This window comes from Spermophilus citellus, assembly GCF_964194105.1.
Source record: "Spermophilus citellus genome assembly, chromosome: 13".
Lineage (NCBI taxonomy): Eukaryota > Metazoa > Chordata > Mammalia > Rodentia > Sciuridae > Spermophilus > Spermophilus citellus.
In genome coordinates this window covers 9,027,448-9,049,328 of record NC_138193.1, presented here as the reverse complement: position 1 = coordinate 9,049,328, position 21,881 = coordinate 9,027,448, and the positions used below count along the sequence as shown (strand labels likewise).

At 50.1% G+C, this 21,881-nt stretch overlaps 1 protein-coding gene across 1 annotated transcript in view; it reads left to right on the top strand.

The window, feature by feature from the left end:
• Positions 1 to 3,125: 3,125 nt before the first annotated feature.
• Positions 3,126 to 21,881, top strand: part of LOC308632459 (uncharacterized protein) — a gene marked incomplete at its 5' end in the record, with an annotated part of 93,417 nt that continues 74,661 nt past the window's right edge. Inside the window, 4 exons of the mRNA XM_081264555.1 lie at positions 3,126 to 3,135; positions 4,846 to 4,961; positions 5,128 to 5,358; positions 6,438 to 6,552. Of these exons, the coding sequence (XP_081120681.1) occupies positions 3,126 to 3,135; positions 4,846 to 4,961; positions 5,128 to 5,358; positions 6,438 to 6,552 (472 nt within the window). The remainder of the gene's footprint in view (positions 3,136 to 4,845; positions 4,962 to 5,127; positions 5,359 to 6,437; positions 6,553 to 21,881) is intronic.

Sequence of the window (21,881 nt, the reverse complement as noted above, 5' to 3'; positions counted from 1 at the left end):
CACCTGTACCCACTTCATTTCCCATGAATCCAGAGGCTGAGCCCCCTTGAGGTGAGGGGTGAACTGGTTCTGGGCAGCAGGATGCTGTGGTACCTCGGAGTCTCTGTGAGACCCGACACTAGACACACTTGGCCCTTTTGAAATCTTAGGAGAAGCCTTGGGAAGTTGTATGGCAGAGGGGAGCAGCCTCTGCATCTCAGTCACCTCCAACTTGCCATGATGTAGAGTGGGAACTGCAGCCACGATGGGACGGACATGGGCCACATCCCTGTGTGGGACACAGGCCTGATTGAGTTGGGGTGCATTCTTTGTCTCTCCCCTTCTTGTGATTGTCCCATCTCTACGTTTGTGCTTTAGCCACCTGTGAGTCCCATCTCTGGTTTCAGAGAGAATAGAGGGTGTTATGGGCCAATAGACACAATAAACCCTAGAGATTAGATGCTACCCTACTTTCCAGAAAAGACTGGGCACACCATGAGTGGCACAATGATGGGACCAGAGTTCAAAAGCTGCTGAGAGGGAAGGACTGGTTGTGAATGCATTTGTGAAGGCTCCAAGCTGGAATTCTGTTGGCACCAAGCAGGGCAGATGCTGGTGGGGGTATTTGGGTAGTTGTTGGTGAACACCTGCGCACCTGAGATGGGTAGGCATGGAGGAGAAATCAGCAGCCCATAGGGCTTTTGAAAGTGGTCTTATGTGAAAAGAGGCTCAGGTATGGGCACAGGAAATGACATCATTGCCTTGACAATGGATCAAACAGAACATGGAACCCTGGTATCCAGGCACCCACTTCACTGACCAAGCCATCCGAGCTCATTTGTTTGGAGACACTGGAGTGAGAAGGATGTTCTCCTGTGGTCGCAAACAATGCCGAGCCTCAGGCTCCCAGGAATCTCAGGAGGGCCAACTAGCCCTTTTGTGGATGCACTGGGTGAGGCTTCATCTTAGACGCCAGAGCCTCTGGCGATTGTCGCAGAGGAGCTCAAGAGTAACAGTGAGTAGCACAGGGCAGGTGAGCCCAGCAGGCCCTCTAGTCTGATCCCTGATGAATGGCCCAGGACTCCTATTCTGACTCGGTGTGTGTGTGTGTGTGTGTGTGTGTGTGTGTGTGTGTGTTTGTACTGATGGGAACTGTCCCATTGTGCTTTGACTCTAGTGTATTGGCACAAGTCATTTTTCTGTTTGTCACCATTTCCATTTTGAACCCACCATTCTTGGTCCCAACCCAGGGTGAAAATGATCAGAACACGGAGGAGCCCTTCAGGGTACAGAGCCTTGAACCTTACAGGCAGGACCAGCTTAGGAATGAGCTCCTGCCTGTCATTTGTGGGAGGAACCTAGATTTCAGCAGCAACATGGGGTTCATCTCCTGGGATTCCATCCCCACCCAGCAGGTGCTGGATCTCTTGTTCCCAAGGTAAGCACCAGACCACCAAGCCCAAGTGTGTAGCCCCCTCATGCCTGGGTCTTGGGGCTGCCATGTACCTCTCAGGGACCCAAAGGTTTGTGATACCTAATGAGATAGAGGACCACACTCATAGTGGAATGTCAGCCCCGAATGGGACGAGTCCTAGAGGTGCCTGCCACAGCCTTGCAAGGGGAGTGAACTCCCCTCTCAGGCAGAGAAACCATCCTGACTCCAGCTGATCCACAGAGGTCCGTGGAGCAGTCCCCACACACTGGGCACCACAGCTCAATGGTGTGCGCTGAGCTCATTCCCAGGTGGACTCAGTGAGGCCAGGTGGTCTTTCTGGTTGATGTTGGCTTTGTGAAGAACGTAGATCTGTGCCAGAGGCGTCTCAAAACTCGGGCCTTGGGGAAAGCACTTTTGGGTTAATAAAGACGTGTTAGTATATATAGTGGGACAGAGTGTCCTAGCTGGGACATAGCTGGACAGGGGCTTTGGACATGGCAGCTCCCACACCCAGAGATATGTGGGAATCGGCAGTTTGGGCTCATTCACTGATGAACATGGAGAAAGCACCCACTGTGTGAAGACACGTTTCCAGTCACGTTTCATAACTCAGTGAAAAATGGGGTGCAAATGACTGCCATTGTGTCCCTTTTCATGGGGGTCAGCCTAAAACCGCAGGTGCCATGAGTACCTATCCTACATGTGACTGCATCCCTGACTCCATGGGGCATAACTCCACGTTGTCCTCTTCAGTGACTATGGTGGACCCCTGGACCAACTTCCACATGGAATGGGCTTGGGGTCAAGAGGGTGGGCTCCTGTTTCCAGAATAGGGACCTGCAAGGTGATTTGACTTGGGAAGGCTGAGGAAAGACTGCTCTCCCCAATTCTGTTTGCTGCCTGCAGTGTAAGGTGTGGGGCTTCAACAGTAGGAGGGGTAAGGCAGGGAGTTGTAGGTGGAGTCATGGTCCTCTGGGGAAGCCCCTGGGACAATGGATCCCCCACACTACACCTCCCTGTCCTCCCCCAGGGCCACAGAGATGTGGTCTGCACTCATGGGAAAAGAGAGGTCCACCGCTACTCAGGGGGACTCAGTGAGAGCTCACAGAGAATGAGGTAGCATTGCAGCCCACGCCAGGGGAGGAGGTGTCTCTTGAGCCCTGAGAAGAGTGGGCAGGAGGACAGACACTCCTGGAAGGTGCATTCCAGGTTGGAGAGCACGTAGCCAAGGGGAAGAAGAGTGTCAGGCCTGCCCAGAGGAGGGGAGAGCTGGTCATACCATGGATCTAACGCTCCTTCCTTGAAGGCTCTTTGCCTAGCGACTTGTCCTGTCCCTGCCTGTACAGCCACTGTGTCTGGTCTGAGGTGGACTGGTGTGTTCAGAACCAGGGACGGTTCAGGAGTGTAGGGTCAGAGGTTTGCTCTGGAGGCCGTGGCGAAGGCAAGGCCAGGGTTTTGCTGACTCCACACCTGCCTCCCCACAGTGCCTCACCTTCCTTCCTGGGGACCTGGGTGAACTTCTACACCGAGGCTTCCCATCAGCCTCCAGGCTCTCTGAGTCTGCAGCTGCTGCTGCCGTACATGGGGCTCTTGCTGGTTGGCTTGTACCCGCAGCCCCAAGCACACCGCCTCCTGGCCCTAACTGAAGATGGCATATCAAGCCAGGCAGAGCCTGAGAGCCAGGCGGACTGGGGTGAGTACCTAAGGGTATATGAGGAAAGGTGCGACTGTTGTCCCACTGCAGGGAGTCTGTATGCCTGGTGTTGGGCTGGAAATTAGGATAAGCCTTTGTCCATTCAGGAAGTGACCCCAGTCTGCAAAGAGGTCCTGTGTGGGCTAAGGGCCTGAGTTCTTCCTGGCAGCAGGGGTATTGTGTGTCTGTGCGAAGGTCAGGGCAAGGCAGTCATGTTGGCATCTTTTCTCTAGCTACAAGCTTAGTTCTTGTCACGGCTCCTAAGCCAACCCCAGAGCCAGAGCCTTCTCCCTGGGAAGGGGCAGAGCCGGAGTCCAGGACATCAGGGGTCTCCACTAGGTACTCCCCACGGCCATCAGTGGAACCATCAGAGGGTAGGGAGCAGTGAGTCACAGTGGGCTCGGGATAACTGGGAGCCAAAACACTGTGTGCATTGACCCAATGCTTAGGAAGAGTCTGGTGGGACTTGTGCACAAAACAAAGTGTAATGATGGGGCACAAATCTGCAGGTTCTTCATGTTCCCCAGGGGCTGTGGACCTGCCTATCATGTGTTCTTTCCTTGGCCTGAGGAGGCATTGCAAAGCTATTATCCATGAGGGGCCAAGAAGAGAGGCTTCTTTGTCTTGTGTCAAAGAAGACAGACAACCACAGGGTGCCTACTTTGGCAGCCTTTTCTGACCTAGATGAGTACATGAGAAAAGCAGTTCAATGAAGAATCATTTCTGGCTTCCAATCTTTCTATTCATTGCAAACTGAGTCCACTTCGGACCAGAGGCCATTTCTAGAGAGAAGAGTGTGGTAGAATAGAACCCTTCACAGCTTGTAAACTCTTAGAGAGAGAGAGAGAGAGAGAGAGAGAGAGAGAGAGAGAGAGAGAGAAGAAGAAGAAGAAGAAGAAGAAGAAGAAGAAGAAGAAGAAGAAGAAGAAGAAGAGGAGGAGGAGGAGGAGGAGGAGGAGGAGGAGGAGGAGAAGGAAGAAGAAGAAAAAGGAGAAGGAGGAGGAGGACGAGGAGGAGGAGAAGAAAAATGAAAATAAGTTGAAGGAGGAGACCATGAATAAGAAGGTCAAGATGACTCTAAGAAGAAGCATGAGGAGAAGATGAAGAAGAACAAGAACAAGAAGGAGAAAAACAAGCCAAACAAGAAGTATAACAATAAATTGATTAAAAATGTGAATGAGAATTATATTCATGAGCAGGAAATGCAGAAGTGGGGAACTCAAGAGAAATATATTGCTCTGGATGGCACAGCCCTGCTGGCTGTGGACATCCTCCACCCACGCTCAACACACCTCCAAACCATACTCCTCAAATTAGTGTAGCCCTGTATGAGTGGATGAATCCACTGGCAAGGTGGAGGCACCACCATCAAGTGCTTCCCCCAAACCCACCTGTGATCATTGCTGCAGTGGGGAGAAAACCTTCAACACATGAGTCTTTGGGGACCAATCCAGATACAAAGTCTAGCTGTTTCTCTTTGGTGGGTCCAACGTGAACTAAGAGGTTCTGGGGTACAAGGGGCTATTTCCTTGAAAGGTGTTCCTGTAGTGGACCTCCTGTGCATAGAGGGTCCTCAGGGAGGAATCAGTGGGGAGTCTTTGGTGGAACAGTAGCTGGATTCGGGGGCTCTCAGGTCTGTGTGTGAGACCTGAGCTGGCAGAGGCCCTCAGTTGTGGGGGATGTTGGGTAGTGTATTCCTTGAGTGTCACCTACCACGCCTCTGCCCCTGCCTCTCCAGAGCTGAGGATCCCTGCTGATGGGAACGTATATTACGCCCTGGATGGAGGAGTGGATTATAACTTTCTTCTTCGGGAAACAGCTGCCAGCAAGTCGTTGAAGGTCAAGCCAAAGGAGGTAAACAGCCACCTTCTTCACTCTTCACTCCTGGTGCCACTCCACATCCTCCAAGGGGACAAGAACCTCAGGTTCTGGATGGATGTTGTAGAATGCCCACAGAGCCAACTGCCAGGCTGGGTGGGGTGCAGGTGCTGGGCTTTGCTGATGTTGTCATCCCCCACAGTTCTTGGAGCCTTCTGTGGCAGTGGCATCCAGGATCCCAGCAGCTGTGAGCAGCAGCTCTGCAGTGGCTGCAGGATCATTGCCCCAGGCCACCCAAAGCAGTGAGTGGTGCCTGAGAAAAGTCACCAGTAGCAGCTCCTCACTGCTTCACTCCAGCGAGCAGGTGGAAGACAGCCGCTTTGTTCACGTCCTCCTAGAGGGACAGAGCCTGAGGGAGACAAAGCGCATCCTGGTAAGCCCGACAGCAGGGCTACCTCCTGGGTGTCCACAGAGTGGAAGGCAGGAGACACAGCCAACCCCGGGGCTGTGGTGGGAAATAAAGAGAGAGGTCCGTCTTAAGGGCTTGACCTGAGGAGGGAGAGCATCAGCATGCCCAGCTCCAGCGGTGAGTGGGCCTGTGTATTGTGGGTTTTGCAGGCCAGAAGTGCAGAGGGAAGTGCTGTGTACAGATGAAGGCAGAGATATGTCCAGGGTGCAGGCTGCAGTGCCTAGAACTTGGTATTCTCAATGAGTGAGGTTGGAGCAGAGGAGGTGGCAGTGACTTGTCCCATGTGTAGGAGGGGATGTGTTCCTGGTGGCAGGGAAGGGAACCTCCTTAGCATGGCTAGGTGTGGGAATTTGGGGTCAGGATCACCTGGGGGTTTATGCCAAAGCTTCAGAATGTCAGCCTTTGCATGTATGTAAATACGAGCTAAAGGGGTTCTTGGCAGTATTTCTATGGATGTGCAGTAGATACGCTAATGCTGCAGGTGTCCAGCTATAGAGGAGACATGCTCAGTGACTGCCAGTGCTGAGTCAAGTACCTCATTCCAACCAGACCCGCACCGAGCTTCCAGAGGCCAGGGCCTCTCAAGGTTATCATGAAGCACTCAAGTGCACACTCTTGTATCTGAGTCTGTTTTGTGTAGTGGCAGTCAGGACCAACATTTTCAGTGCATCTGCCTCTTCCACCCACAAAGGCAGCCTGCATCCCAGAGCACACTTGGCGCGCAGGTCCCTGGCCCATTGCTCTCGTCTCAGTGAGATGAGAGTGTGTCTGTGCATAGGCAGTTTGGTCCTTTGAGCTGAGTGGAATGTGGCTCCCCAGGGGGAGGGGGGATGGCAGGTACAGGCAGATATTTGTACCAGGATTGTTCTAGTAGCACATTGCAAGAACCCAGGGGGTATATGGAGGCCACACTCAGGTAGCAGGATAACAAGCTTGTGCCCTTGTATATGTAGCTGAGGTTTCTCCTGAATGTTTGACCACAGTCTTCTGGGTAGCTCCTCTAAAAGCCATTCTCTGATGACATTTGTCCCACCCTGATCCAGGTGACCTGTGTGGATACGGTGACGAGCCTCATCCGCAGGGCCTTGGACCAAAATTTGTTGCAGCATGAGGATGTGGACAACTTTGAGCTGCTGAGAATGATGTCTGAGAATGAGAGTAAGTAGGACAATCAGACAGTGGGGAGACATGATCCACAGTGGGCTCAGGATAACTCACAAGAGAAAGTGGGCCTTGGCCCCAAAATAGCCAGAGTGTGGTGGGCCTGGTGCAGGAAACCAAGTGCAGTGATGAGCGTGTCCAATGTGGAAGTGCTCAATGAGGCCCCCAGGGGGCTGCTGGACCTCCCTAAATGTGTTCCCACCTGGACCTGGTCTGGCAATGCAAAGCTAATATCGATGAGGGGCAAGGAAGAGAGAGGCTCAATCCATCAGCAGTTTGGTTTATGGCTCACTGATAAGGATGCCTTCAAATGAAGAGGAGGAGAACATGGGTCCTGATTGGATCAGCATTGCTATGGATGGAAGCAGCACAGGTCCCAATCCATGGCCAGGATATGAGAAGTCAAGAATGTCAGGATTGCAGCAACTGGGAACAGGACTCAGTGAAGAGGAAGTCAAGGCCAGGGGACAGCCTGTTTGGGTTCTTTTTGGAACAATTCCAAGTCCTCTGTGCCTGGGTGCCCATCTCCTGAAGATATCAGAATGGCCAGGTTATTATTCCTTCCAGCAACAAAGGAGGGCATCTGAAGAACATAGGCCACAATGCTGAGCTGTCCACAATGCCAGTGCTCTTTCCTTTCTTGTGAGCCCAACACTCCTAGCCTCCACCATCCCAGCCTGTCCACAATAGAACCCACCATCTGTCGGGCACGTAAGTGAGTTTTCCCATTTTCACACACCGCCTCATTTGGGTTGGCTCTGTCTTACACATGAGGAAGACTGAGGTGCAAGGAGCTGGGCAAGGGGCAGTGTCTGCGAATCTCAGGGACTTGGGAGGCAGCGCAGGAGGATGGGGATTTCCAAACAGCCTCAGAAACTTAGGGAGAGCCTGTACCCAAGTAAAAAGGCCTGGGAATGGTCTCAGTGCTTAAGTGCCTCTGGTTTTATCCCTGGTACAAAAATAAGCCAATCAATAAGGAATTACCAAACTGAGAATCTACAAAGGTGATTTCAGAAACCGACACTTTCAACCCAGCATCAGTTGAGAGCAGGCTCCAGACCAGGGAGGTTTGTGTGTAACCGACATCAAAATGGAGGACTACCGGGGGCCTGGAACCCACTAGGTGTGATGGCATCTATGCCTTATGGCAGGAGGGTGGCAGTGATGCTGGCTCTCTCCTAGATTTTGGAAACCTTGTTTCCATTGGGGAAGCTTTTTGGAGGTGGAATCTATTTTAGCAATCCTGGTCCAGATGAGGTGCTGACTACCACAGGTAGAAGCCTATCCAGAATGCGGTGTCTGTTATTCAGTCTTTCCGGACTGTGACAATGACAAAGAAAGAAGTCACTTGTCTTTGGTCTTGGTTTCACTCCTGGCCATTGATTGAGAACTGATTTCATCTTGGCCTACTGAACACAGGCTGCATCTGGGCAGAAGAGTGTGATAGATTTGAACTCCTCAGGACCCCCCACCGTTGCCAGAGAAAGAAGGAGAAGGAGGAGGAGGAGAAAGAGGACAAGCCTGAGTCGGGAGAGGATCACACGATGAAGAGCAAGAGGAAGAAGAAGAAAAAGAAGGAGGTGAACAGAAGGAAGGGTGGAGGGAGATACACAAGAAGAACAAGAAGGAATCATGTAAGAACAAGAAAAAGACCCAGAAAGAACTACAAGAAGATGCAGGACAGAAAGAAGAGCCAGAAGTAGAACAAGAACCAGAATAAAAGTACCAAGCAGACAGCTCATGATGAGAAACAAGGGGAAGGAGAGCGAACCTAGAAAACAATAGAGTTCTCCAGGGCACCACCCTGCTGAAGTCCTCCCACGTCCATGCCCAACACACCTCTGATGGATACCACCTCCCCTCCGCGTATTCATCCATGAGTGGATTCATCAAGGGCAAGTGGATGAATTCACCCACCATCCAACGCTTCCCTGAATGCCCATGTGTGAACATGGCTGCACTGGGGAGAAAGGCCTAAGCACAGGAGCCTTTGCCAATCCTGATGCAAAGCCTAGCAGTGTCTCTTTGGCAGATCCAACCTGCACTGAGAAGTTCTGGGGCCCCAGGTGCTGTTTCCATTGTCAGATGCTCTTTTGGTTTAGAATCCTGTCCATCATCTTCTCCAGGGAAGAATCACTGAGGGAGTCTCTGGTGGCACTGTAGCTGGATAGGAGGGCTCTCAAGTCTGGTGCAGGCTCGCCCTGGCGGAGACTCTCAGGGGTTGTGGGTGTTTTGTGGTATAATCCTTGAGTGCCACCTAACAATTCTCTCCACTTCGCTCTGCAGAAATCAAGGTCCCTGACCATTCACTCATGTATCTGTCCATGAATCCGCGGATAAAATATCGTTTCATCGTGAGGAAACGCCCCCAGGTCAAGGGAAAGGAGGTAAGCACCTACCTTATTCAAGCTGTACTTGTGCTGCCATTCCACTTCCACCTGGGAAATAAGAGGCCTCATCACCTGGACATATGTGCTAGAAGCCCATAGAGCCAACTGACAGGCTGGGGTGGCTTTCTGTTTCTGGGTTTGCTGATGTTCCATCCCCCACAGTTCTCAGAATCAACCTGCAAGTCCTCCAGGCCGCTTTCCCACAAGCAGGTGGGAGACACCTGCTTAATTCGTGTCCACTTGGAAACACAAAGTCCAAAGATGGCCAAGAAAGTCCTGGTAAGCCTGGGAGCAGGGGTGTCCCCTGGTGCTTACACCTGGGTGGGGAGCAGACACTGGTCCAATACCATGGACTACTCATGCCCTCTTGCATTGGAGCTTCTGGATGATCAGGAGGATAGATGGGAATCAAGAAGGGAGAGGAAGGGCTGGAGCTGAGATGAGGGAGAGCAGCAGCTTGTCCACCGCCATGTCTGAGGGAGTCTGTGTGTCAGGTGGCAGCATGCAGTCCAGAAGGGCAGGGGCAGGTATGGGTGACAGATGAGAATAGGACAGGACCTAGGTGGCAGGTTCCCTTGTATGGGATGCTGACGTCTATGGAGGAGGACAGCAGTGTGAGGTTCTGCATGTTCCTTGAACAAGGAGCTGAGAGGGTCTCTCTGCGGTCTTGATAAGGATATGGAGCAAGCACACTAAATGTCCAGGTAACCTGCAGGATAGGAGTTCTTTCCAATGACCACCCTTGCCGGATGAGGTGTCCTCCTACACCCCAGCCAGCACTGAGCCTCTGGAGGCCAGGAGCTCTCGTGGCTATCTTTCAACACTCCTGTGTGTGGTCATGTTCCTGGGTCTGTTTTTGGCCCTGGCAATCCAGACCAAAGCCTCTAGGCTTTGTGCCCAGGCCATTCCCAATGCCGCCTGCATCCTCGGGCAGACCTGGGATCTCGGAGGCTATTGTCCCATTCCTCCCAACTTGTGGGATGAGATTGCATCTGTATGCAGGTAGTGGGGTCCTTTCACCTCGAGAGGAGTGCAGCTCCACAAAGAGCAATGGCAGGCCCAGGAAGTCCTATGTACAAGGATTGGGCGAGTAGCCTGTGGGAAGAGCCCACGCGATGAGCAGGAGGCCAGCCTCAGGTAGTAGGGTCATGGATGTTGCCCTGTATTTAGAGTGGAGGTGCCTCCAGAATGCCCCTGCCCACTGTCCTTGAGTAGTCACTTCAAGGCCCATTTCCTGAAGGTCTGTCTCCCATGCTGCTCCAGGTGACCTGCCACGATAGGGCTCCTGCCGTCATCCGCAGGGCCCTGGAGCTACACTTGCTCACTGAGGAGAAGCCGGAGGAATATGAGCTGGGCCAAATCATCTCTCACCGTCAGAGTAAGTGGGACAGTCAGATGGCAGAGAGCAAGGGTCAGGATGTGGACTCAGGTCAACTCTTAGCACCAAAGAGTAGTCTCTGACCCCCAAGAACACTCCAACAGATGTGTTGGGTTCGTGCACAAAGCAATCTGCACTTCTGCTGGTGCAAGGTCTCGAGGTCCAATGGTGTACCCCAGTGGATATTGCGGCTCCCCACCAGGTGCCTCCCCTGGACATGAACAGGCATCCAAAGCTGACATCAGTGAGGAGTGAGAAGGAAAGCCTCTGTCCAGGAGCAGTATGCTTTCATGGCCTGGGATAGGAGTGGTTTCAGAGGAACAGGGGAATGCATGGGCTAAAGAGGGAACTGGCATTTTGTGGACTGAAGCAGTAGGATTGAAAGCCTTCTGTGTGATCAGAAAACCACTGCCTGGGCAGAGCATGGCCAGGATTCTAGCAAGCAGTAACAGGATGAAATTGGGAATAAAACACAGCCTGGGAGACAGCTTGAATCATCTGTCTTTGCATAAATTCCATGGTCTTCCGCACCTGAGTCCACTTGCCAAGGAGTGATCACAATAGCCAGGTTATGACCCCTAACTAAAGTCAGATGAGGGTTTCCTGAGCACGTCGGCCACAGAGGTCATCTGATAATAATGCCAGTGCTTTTTCGTTGGTTGGTTGGTTGGTTTTTGTGAGCCAAACACCTCAGCAGCCATTATCCCAGCCTATGTGCGCTGAAGACCACCATCCCTATGAGTTCTAGGATCACTTGTCTCCTATCTTAACCAACTGTTAGGTTAGTAGAGTCTATGGAAGAGGAAGTCTGTCTGGGGCCTTGGTAGCCTAAGAAATTCATAGCAGAGATCCCCACATCCAACCCAGAAGGGATGGAGAACAGGCTCTAGGTTAGAGGAGGGCGACAGGAAACAGGTGTTCAGAGGAAGGAGAAGCGGGCTGTTGTATTCCCCCACTCGGGGTCATGGCACCACTGGGCCATACACCATGTTGGAGGGAAGCATTCCCTTTGCTGGTCTTTGGAACCATTGTTCTCAGTAGGGCAGCATTTGGAATGTGGCCTCCATTCTCAGAAGCCTGATTCACATGGAGGCGGGCTCCACCAACGCAGAAGCATGGCTCTAATGTGGTGTCTGTTCTGGTCAGCCTGTCCTCACTGTGGCCATACTTGAGGAAAATAACTCAGAGGAGGAATCCTAGGCCTTTTCTCCGGGTTTCACAACTTTCTCTTTGGTTGTGCACTGGGCTGTCCATAAAGCTCTAGTGTGTGGCAGTGGAGAGCTCCTCAGCCCTTGCCACAAAGGCATAGACTGGGAGAGAGAGAACGAGGCTGGCAGAGAGGGAGAGAGAGAAAGACGGAGAGGAGAAGGAGGACCTCTACTTGGAGAATGAGGATTCAGTGGAGCCAACAGGAACAAGGTACTGTTGCCCAGGGCGCACCCCTGTTTAGGTCTTCCTCCACCCATGCTCCACTTTTCTTCCAGTCCCTCCCACCTCCCAGTAGAGTATTCATCTTGAATGAGAATTTCATGATGACATCAGAGCACTCACCATCCAATGCTTCCCTCCAAACCCACCTATGAAGATGGCTCATGTGGGGACTGAATCTTCGGCACAGGAGCCTTTTGTGGGAGATTTCAGATGCAAACCCTAGTGGTGTGCTTTGGCAGGTGCAAGAGGACCTGAGATGTTCTGGAGTCCAAAGCCTTTGGTAGGAACAGACATTAGGTCTGTTGAAGTGCTCTGCCTAGTTCCTCAGGGAGGACTGTGGAGGCTGTCTTTGTTGGTATTGGTGCTGAATTGGGGAGCTCTCAGGTGTGTGGCTCTGGCCTTTTCTGGCACAGGCTCTCAGATGTTGGGGTGTCCTAGGGAGCACCTCCTGAGCCACCTTGTTTTGTACACCCCTCTCTCCTCAGAGCTGAGGATTCCAGCGCAGGCCAACGTATTTTATGCCAAGAACCCTCACACAAAATCCAACTTCGTGCTGAGGAAAAGGAGCCTCCCCCAAAAGAATGATGAGTGGATCCAGCCTCAACCTCCCACTCGTCCTGCAAAGAAGGCTGCAGCCCTCCTGAGGATGCTTGCAAAACCATTCTGCTGCTGTGTGCCTGGGCGGGGCTGAGGCAGCCCAGGAATATTTACATTGATTACTATTGGCTTGGAAAGTTTGAATCTGTAGTTTGCCATTGTCCTTGACCTTGTTTAGTAACACAGTTGTTACTCTATCCTGTATTTGTTGTTTCCATTAATATATTATTATTTTAAAATATATATGTTTTTGTTACCTGATCTACTGTGATGATTTGAGTGTACTAAATGTAGCAGTGATTCCTAAAGGACACATCCAAACCAACAGGAAGGAATGTTTCATTCTATCAGCAAGAAGTTTGGTTTTTAGGAGTTTGGCAGATGGCAGTATCTGAGTCAGTTTTCCAATGGGGACAATGAAGTATCGGCTATCATGGTACAAACAGAAACAAAGACACACAAACACACTCTAGAGCACACACATACACACACACTAGAGCACACACACACACACAAACACACACTAGAGCACACACACACACAAACACACACTAGAGCACACACATACACAAACACACACTAGAGCACACACACACACAAACACACACTAGAGCACACACATACACAAACACACACTAGAGCACACACACACACACACGAGCACACACATACACAAACACACACTAGAGCACACACACGCACACTAGAGCACACACACTCACTGAGAGATACATACACAGATGGAGTTGGTCTCTTCTGAAATACTTTGGAGACGTGGTTCTGATTTCTCCCATTTTGGAGTATTTTCAATTGCATAAGGTGTCCTGCAAATGAATCCCATGTCTGAAGAAGACATGCATGTGTACTTCACATGCCACTTTCCACATAACCAGAAGGTCATGTCATGGAATATTTTTCATGCAGCTGTGTTTTGACTGTGAACCATCCCATGAGGTCAGCTGTGGAATTTTCCACTGGTAGCATCACAATGGGGATCCACTCTTTGGATTTGGGGATATTTCTGATTTGTTTGATTCAGATTGGAATGATATATATATATATATATATATATATATATATATATATATATATATATATATATATATGCTATTGATCAAAATTCTGCGTTTGATGGTAATGAATGCCATGCATCTAGGAATCTGTAGACTGCAGACAATGAATGGATGCCTACTGTTGCCTGGACTGGTCTGCAAAGTCCTGTAGCATTTGAGCATGTGTGAGGGCTGTACAGGTCTTGCAAAAAGTCCAGGTCAGATGATCCTGCACAAAGCTGAGCTAGTGGTCTCCAAAACAGCATAAGGGCCAAGGAGAAACACACTTCCACACAGAAGTTGGGAAGCTACCTTATGAAGGTAATCATAGGTATGGGATCCTCTTGCTAGGACCCTTTTTCCATTGGGCCAGAACTGTTTTCTGAATGTGCTTGCTGAGAAGAGCTTGGAATTTTCTAACTGAAGCAGTTTGTGCAAGCTGCTTCCACTTGCAGGAACAAAGTGTGTTCTCGTTGAGCACTTTGGGCTGTCCCTGGTTCAACTAGAGTGTGTCAGAAGCACTTGTAATGATTGGCATTCACTGTTTCACATGGAAGCCTCTGTGCCATCTGTCAACCACTGATGGCTGCAAGTGGGGAATGGAAGCCATTTGCCGCAAGCAGTTTCAACTTGCAGGACTAACTTTGTTGTAAGTAGGCACATGGTGTTTTTTTCTGTGTGAGCTAGAAGAAAGAAAAATTGCTCCTTACAGCTGACAGGCATGCTTTCACATTGAAGCCTCTGTGCCATTGATCCAAAACAGTTCACTCATTTGGGTACCTGCACTTCAAGTGTATGTTGTAAGCAAATGTGACAAGTGGATGTCAATGAGACTTTGGAGAACTGATCTTCTCAGCTGGTCCTCTTTCCTCCTGCAAGTTGGTGATCTCTTTCTGGCACACTTTGTGTTTCATGCCTGAACTGTGCTCTGAATGTGCTTGATGAGAACAGTTTAGAAGTGCAGAAGTGAAACTGTTTGTGGAAGCAGCTTCAAGTGGCACAAGCTAACTTGTTCTCAGTGAGCTCATGGGGATTTTTCCCAGGTTGAAGAAGTGTGAATGAGAATGGCTTCTCAGAGCTGGTAGGCATGTTTGCATTTGGCAAACTTTGCCATCTGTCACACAGAGTTCCTTGCATGAAACCTGCATTTCCAGTGTTTTCAGGAAGGTCTGATGAGTGGGTTTCCATGGAATTTTGTGGAATTGTTCTTTTCAGCAGTCCTCATTGCCTTCTCAAAATTGGTGATCCTGGGTGCAAGGACTCTCTTGTCAGCCAACATTGTATTTTGGGCCTGACCTCGGCTCTGAATGTGCTTGTTGAGAGTAGTTTGGGAGTGCAAAAGTAAAGCAGTCTCTCAGCAGCTTCAACATTCAGGAGCTCATTTTGTTCTCAGTGAGCACATTGGGGTTTGTCACTACTTAAACTAGCATGAAGAACCACCGCTTCTCTGAGGTGGCAGTTTCCCTCTGAAGCATCTGTACAATTGGTCAATGCGAGTTCAATGCAGGCAGGCACTTGCATTTCAAGTGAATTCTGTGACAAACAATTGAGCAATGGATTTCAATCCACCTTGGGGAATTGCTCTTCCCAGTGGGCCCACAGTTCTCCTCCAAGTTGCTGAACCTAGGTCCAAGGGCTCTCTTGCTAGCACTCTTTGCATATGGGCTGAAACTGTGCTCTGAGTGTGCTTCCTGAAAATATTTTGGAAGTGCAGCACAGAAGAATTTTGGCAAGCAGCTTCCACATTAGGAAATGACATTTTTCTCACGTGCCCATTGAGCTTTGTACCTGGCTGAAGTAGCCTTAAATCCAATGGCTTCTGAGAGTTAGCAGGCACAGTTTCCATTGGAAACAACTGTGCTCTTGGTCAATGGTAAGTTGGTTGCTGTCACGCACCTGCAGTTTCAATGAGTTTTTAGAAGAAGGAGACCAAGGGAATACAATGAAACCTTGTGCAATTAATTTCCTAATTAATGTTGGTGATGCGAGACCACAGTGGACTTTTGCAATGATACTTTGTCATGATTTTGCAGGAAATGTGTTCTGAATGTGCATCCTGAGATGCATTTGTAGGGGGCAAACAGAAAAATTTTGTGCACAAAGTAGCTTTGTTCTCAGTGAACACGTGGTGGTTTTTCCCTGGTTGAACATGCAGGAAGCAGAACCTCTTGTCAGAGCTGATGGCACCGTTTCACTTGGAACCATCTATGCACTCAGTAAAGCACAGATCATTGCAGACAGGCTCATGCAATTTCAAGATAGTTTTCAGAATCTGCTTGAGGAATGGATTCCAAAGAATCTTTGAGGAATTGATCCACCCAGCAGTCCCATCGCTTCCTATCTGAGCAAGTGCTGCGAGGTACAAGGGCTCTCCAGCTAGCACACTTCGGATATTGAGCCTGCACTGTTCTCTGAATGTGCTCGGTGAGAAGAGTGTGAAGTGCAGAAGAGAAGCAGGGTGTGCAACAGCTTCAATTGCAGGATGTAAAAGTGTTTCTAGAGAGCATATTGGGATTTGGGCCTGGTTGAACTAGTAGGAATTGGAACCCCTTCTCAGAGCCAGCAGTCACGGGCTTTACTTAGAAGTTTCTGTGTCTTGTATAAAGCAGAGTTTGTTGCTCGTGGGTACCTTCATTTCCAGTGAGTTTTCAGGAAAAATTGAGAAAAATATTTCAATGAAACTCTGGGCCATTGATCTTGTCAACCATCCAATGTTCCATGTGAATATTGGTGATGTCCCAAGGGATCTCTGGGTAGCACAATTTGCACTTTGGGTGTAAATGTCGTCTGAACGTGCTGGCTGAGAAAAGCTTGGAAGTGCAGAACAGAAGCATTTTGTGCAGGCCGCTTCCAATTGAAGGAACGGTCTTGTGCTCTGTAAGCACATTGAGGTTTGTTTCTGGTTGAAGCTGCATGAAGTGGAACCGCTTCTCAGAGCCGGCACTCTCAGTTTCTCTCTGAAGCACTGTTCCATTGGAAATTCAGATTCCCTGCATGAAGGCTCCTGCATTTCCAGTTTGTCTTCTGAGTAAGGGGGAACCATTGATTTCAGTGAAACATTGGCAAATGGATTTTCTTCAAAGAGCAGCTTTCCTCTTTAACGTTGGTGATCGGAGCTACAAGGGCTCTCTTATAGGTACACTTTTCCTATTGGGCCTGAAGTGGGTTCTGAATGTGCTTGCTCAGGAGAGCTGAGAAGTTCAGAAGTGAAGTGGGTTCATCCAGCAGCTTCCACTTGTGGCAGTAAAGCGTGTTCCCAGTGAGGAATTTGTGGCTGTCCCTGTTTGAACTAGAGTGCCGCAGAATGACTTGTAATAACGGGCAGACACAGTTTCACTTTGAACCTTTGTGCCATCAGTGAACCTGTTTGTTGCATGTGGGTCCCTGCATGTCCTTTATCACTCAACTCATCCAAGTCCAGCACGGTAGTGGTTCCCGGAATCAAAAAAAAAGAATTGCAAAGTGTCTATTGAACACAAAGCTCCCGCATAGGCAAGGAAGGCTGTGCTTGAGAACTCCTCAGGCCCGCACGGGTGTCTTCAGCTGAGAGTCTGTAGCAGTTCCTCCTGGGGCCTCTTTTCCAGTGATGCTGTCACCCTGCCCTCGCCAGCCTCCCTCCCTTTCCCATCTTTCCTCTCTCTGGTGCACTCCTCAGATCCCATCCTCCCTTCAATAGGGCCTCATCCAGGCCTCTCCATTCTCCACATTGATGTCTCTCAGCAGGGAGGACTCCTCCATGCTTGGATGGCAGGGCTGTGATCACCTGGGAAGGTGGAAATAGGAGGCTTCCAGGGGGCTGGTGGTGTGCCTAGCCAGGGTGCTGGTGGCTGCAGTGCTTTTAATCTATGGATCTCAAGGAGCCTTGTGCTGCAGATTTGTGTACTTCTGCATCTGTATGCACACAGTTCTTCAAGTGGGGGGGAAAACAGTGTTCTCAAAGTTTGCTTTATATTATACTCAACTGGTAATTTACAAACCTCAGTGTCCCATTTTAGCCCAGAGCCATTCCATCAGCCCAGGACCAGTGGGTGGTCCAGTGGTCACTACTATGCCCAGCTCCCAGGTGGCTCCAGTGTACAGCTGAATTTGAGAGCCAGTGTACCATAGGATTTATCCTTGAGGTTAGAATTCATTGACTTCCTCTTATGTCATTTCACTGGTTCATTAACTATCTGTGAAATCTTCAAGTTAGACATCTCTGGTCATTTCTACCCCTGATGGCACCTGGTTCAACAGCTTGTTGTTGGGTGGGGTCGGTCATGGGCAGTCCTGGGTCACAGAGAGGGACAGGAAGACCATAATGTGGGATGGTGGTGTAGAGAGTAAGGGGTGGGGCCAGAGCCCACACTGTGGTTCGGGTAGGGAAGGGATCTGAAGAGACTACCTTGAAACCGAGACCTGGCTGCAGATAACCAGGAATCAGGGCCTGGAAATGGAAGCCATGATAGGGCTTCTGGCTAGAAAGGACACATCCTTCTGGGCTGAGTTGGAGGTCCATCGAGGCAGAGGGAAAGAGAGAGGACACAGGAGAGGGGGATGGTCTAGATCACAGAGCAGCTGCGTCATCATATCATAGAGAGTGAATTTGTTTCTTCCAGTTGTTGGTAAATGCTAATTCATTCACGTGTTACATTCACATCCACCTCGTCCATTGGAAAGGCCGCTCAACCACCACAGGCAGTGATATCTTGGTGGATGTGTGCATTGTAAAAGGAGGTGAGGTTGGCGCTAATAGAGTGTGTGGGCACTCAGGCATTGGCAAGCTTGCTTTGGAGAGTGAATCTTCTAAATGTTATTGGGCTGGCTTTTGAAAGCTCCTGTGGTTTGGCTAGATGTAGAATTCTTCCACACAATTTAGCATGGTGTATATTTTAGAGAGCATGATCACTGAGGGGCAGGTTGCCAGTGTGAAGCCGTGAGCATTAACATCTATCAAGTTTCTCACCTGGAGTTGGCTACCTACAACTGGTGACAGTGTTTTGCTACTGCTGAGCAATACTGAACAAGTCTCTGGGCCAGTAATCCATTGCTGAACTACATCACCAACAAAAAGACACTGAGTGAAGGTGAGGACCAGAAGAGCCCGGGAACCACCTGACAGCAGCCCTGAAGTCCTGAGCTCTGGCACATCATATGCCAACTCAACTGTGTATCAACCTCTTCCTGGGCTCATTAGAACTGTGTGCTTCAACTTTCAGAAGCAAATGCAGAATGATAGAATCTTCTCTGAGGACACTTTTCTAAGTCTTGTTTGCAGCACATCTTCTAAGTCTTATTTGCAGCATGTCTTCACTGGAATGAGTAGTCATTTGGCATTCTGTTGTACTTAAAATTTCATGAGATTCTACCCCTACTTCATAGGTTGTGTGAAAGAGACTTGGCCTGAATGCATTTTACATGCCAAAATATGGCTTGTCTTTTCTCCTAAACCTATCAGGGCAGTCAGAGCAGCCAAGGAGTACTATAAATTCAGGCATAAAATGGCCAGATAGACTGGGATCACTGTACATCTTTCTAGAACCTTCTTTCATGCTCTGGCTTCCCTAAGGTAAAGTGTGGGGACTCTGTGATCCAGATTTGTTAGCAAGTAGTTTTCTTGGCAGGTGATGGTATAAAACTCCAGGTGGGAACAGGAAGTGATTAGGAACTGGAAGACAAAGGTGTACCAGCCAGTTGTTGTCACTGAGTGACTAAGCACAGTCCTGCTAAGGAGTGCTGGGGGTCCATGTAGATCATGCTACCAATAGAAGCCCTCCTACAGGGTGAGAGAGCTGGGGGTTCTCCACCCACTCCTGCCAGCCATGACGGGAAGCTGCTGCTGGCCTGCACTGTAGGCAAATGGGCCATGGTGCTGGGGGCTCTAGGTCAGCTGGGGTGTGAAGAAATGGCATAGTGCGGGACAATGTCATCCAGCTTTAAATCCCCACACTGGGATCTTTAGCAGGGCAAAGTCAGAGACTGTACTCAATGCAGCGTCTACTTCTCAGCATAGTGCCAGGCACACAGCAGACCTTCATCAATACCCGTGGAATGCGCTGGCTCGCCCCAGCCCTGCTCCAGGCCTCTCTCAGCTGGGCTCTCTCTGTTGGTCCTGTCTGTTCTAGTATATTCAGCTCTTGCTTCTTTGTATTTCACTTTCCTGAATTGTGTTCTCTTTCTCCACACTCCTGTGGTCACTCTTTCTCCACACTCCTGTGGTCCCAAATGGCTGTCTGGCGGGGCTGTGGCAGAGAGATCTCATTACTACCAGAGATGGAGTTTTTAAACCAAATAAGACACGTGCTCTGCTGCTTAGGATTGTCTTCAGCATAACGTGAGGTAGAAGGTTTGAAATTAGGATTGTCCCCCAATCTTAAGGCATGTCATCCCTGTGTGCAGACCAGGAAGTTCCCTGGGAAGAAAGGCAGGTGTGGGTTTGGAATCAGAGACCAGCATGAGAAGAACACTTTCACTGCTTACTAGACAATGACCTTGGGAATGTTCTGTAACCTCTCGTGGCCTCAGTGTTTGCATATCTGAAATGGGGATAATTGTATGCCTGTCTTCAGGAGGTGGGTAGAGAGAATCCTAGAAGTAGAGGAAGAAAACACACAGCATCTGTGAAGCACCCCGCCCCCATCTTTAGTCTTTCCATGATTTTCTAAGCGTATGTTGATTGACTGTTGGTTACAACATGCCTGTAGATCTACCTGAGGTCCCGTCTAATCCACATGGATGGAGAAGCTCACTTTTGCCCCGTTGCCACATTTGCAAGGATACCTTCTAATAGAATCGGATCTAGGAAGCTGGGGTCCCTTTGGAGAACATACAGGATCCACAGCAAAGTTCAAGCCCCTGAGACAGAGGGCTTCTGCTGGTGTCCTCATGTCCTCGTGGGCACTGCAATGCCTTTCTCCACCGATGTTCATTGAGAGCCTGGTCCAGGCCAGGCAGGGCTCCCTGCTGAGGATGTGGCAGAGAATGAAGCACCTGCCTGGCTGGCTTGTAGGGGACTCAACAATCGGGAGCAAGACAGGCCAGTGATGAAGACAAGACCAGTTAGTTGACTTGTCTGAAGGTCTTGGAGCCAAGCACTCTTCTAAGCACCTTATCATAAAAGCTTCCTCATTTCTCAATAGTTGCAGGAGGAACAGTGCTTTGGTTGTCCCCATTTTCCATAGGTGACAACTGAGGCACTGAAAGATCAGGTCACTTGGCCAAGGTCATGGAGATAGCACAGGGGGAAGTGTGGCTACAAACCCTCCCAGGTGGCTCCAGCTTTGGGCTCTTTATCCCCCATGGCCTGCAACCTCTTGGTCATGCTGTGGCCCCTGTGACTTGTCTGTCACCAAATAGTGGTTCACTGCAGGGCCTTTCCCGAGTCCTCTTCCACCTCAGAGTGCCTGTGTCTCACAGAGAGTTAACCAGTTTCCTGGGCCCCACTGGAGTTCCTGGTTTTGCCAATCTGGGGTGGGGTCTGAGAATGTGTGTTTGTAACAAGGTCCCAGATGACCCTGAAGGTGATGGGTCTCAACACAGGTGACTGTCCCCCTCCCCTGGGGTCATTTGACAATGCCTGGAGACCTTTTGAGTTATCACAAGTCAGGGGTGCTGGTGCAAAACTCAGGTAGAGGCCCTGGGTGCTGCTGAATGTCTATACTGCATGGGGAAGACCTCTACAGACTAAGAAGGATCTGGCCTGATGGGCCAGGGGCGCCAAGGTGAGGAACCCAGTGTGGAGTACAAGCACATGAACTTGGGTGTGTGCAGGTATGGCCTCGGGGCTTGTTTCAAACGTGGCTTCTTTCAGTGCAAAACTCCAGCACCTCTGAGTGGCAGCGTTTCTGACAAGCTCTGAGCAGGGATGTTGGTGCTGCAGACCAAGCGACCCCACTTTGAGTAGCCAAAGTGACATGGAGTTCTTAGGACACCATGAACTCCTCAGAAACGCAAAGTGGACATCTCCTGCATTGGTTCAGAAGGAAAGAAACTCTGAGTTTGAATAATCCTCTTTGGACTCACCTACTTGCATGTTTGCCCCTAAAGCAGCGCTGAGACAGCAGGGCCAGGTGGGGAAGAAAGCTCCACTCCTCTCCTAGCCGCAGGCAGAGGCCTGCTGAAAATGAGGAGGGAGCAGAGGTGGGTGAGAACTACCTTGCTTCAGTCCCCAAGCATCCAGTCAAGTCAATTGTCACCTGGAGTGGTGGCTTCTTTTCCAGGGCCCGCGCTAGCATTGGGGTTTGCATCTGCCTGACTTTCAGTTCTGTGAATGGAAGGTGGGAACTGGCTGCTTGAGACATGGTTGCTCTCTTGGGAGAGGGTATGGGAGAAATGACAGGACGCCCAGCCCTCCAGAGCCGGCACCCCTGCCCCTGTGATAAATGGCAGCATTAACAAGGTTTGCTTGAGAGGGTTTCCACAGATTTGTGACTTCCCATGTCCGCCAGCAGATGTCACTATGGCTGGCAGAACAGAAGGCCTTTCAAGAGTGAGCTGAGG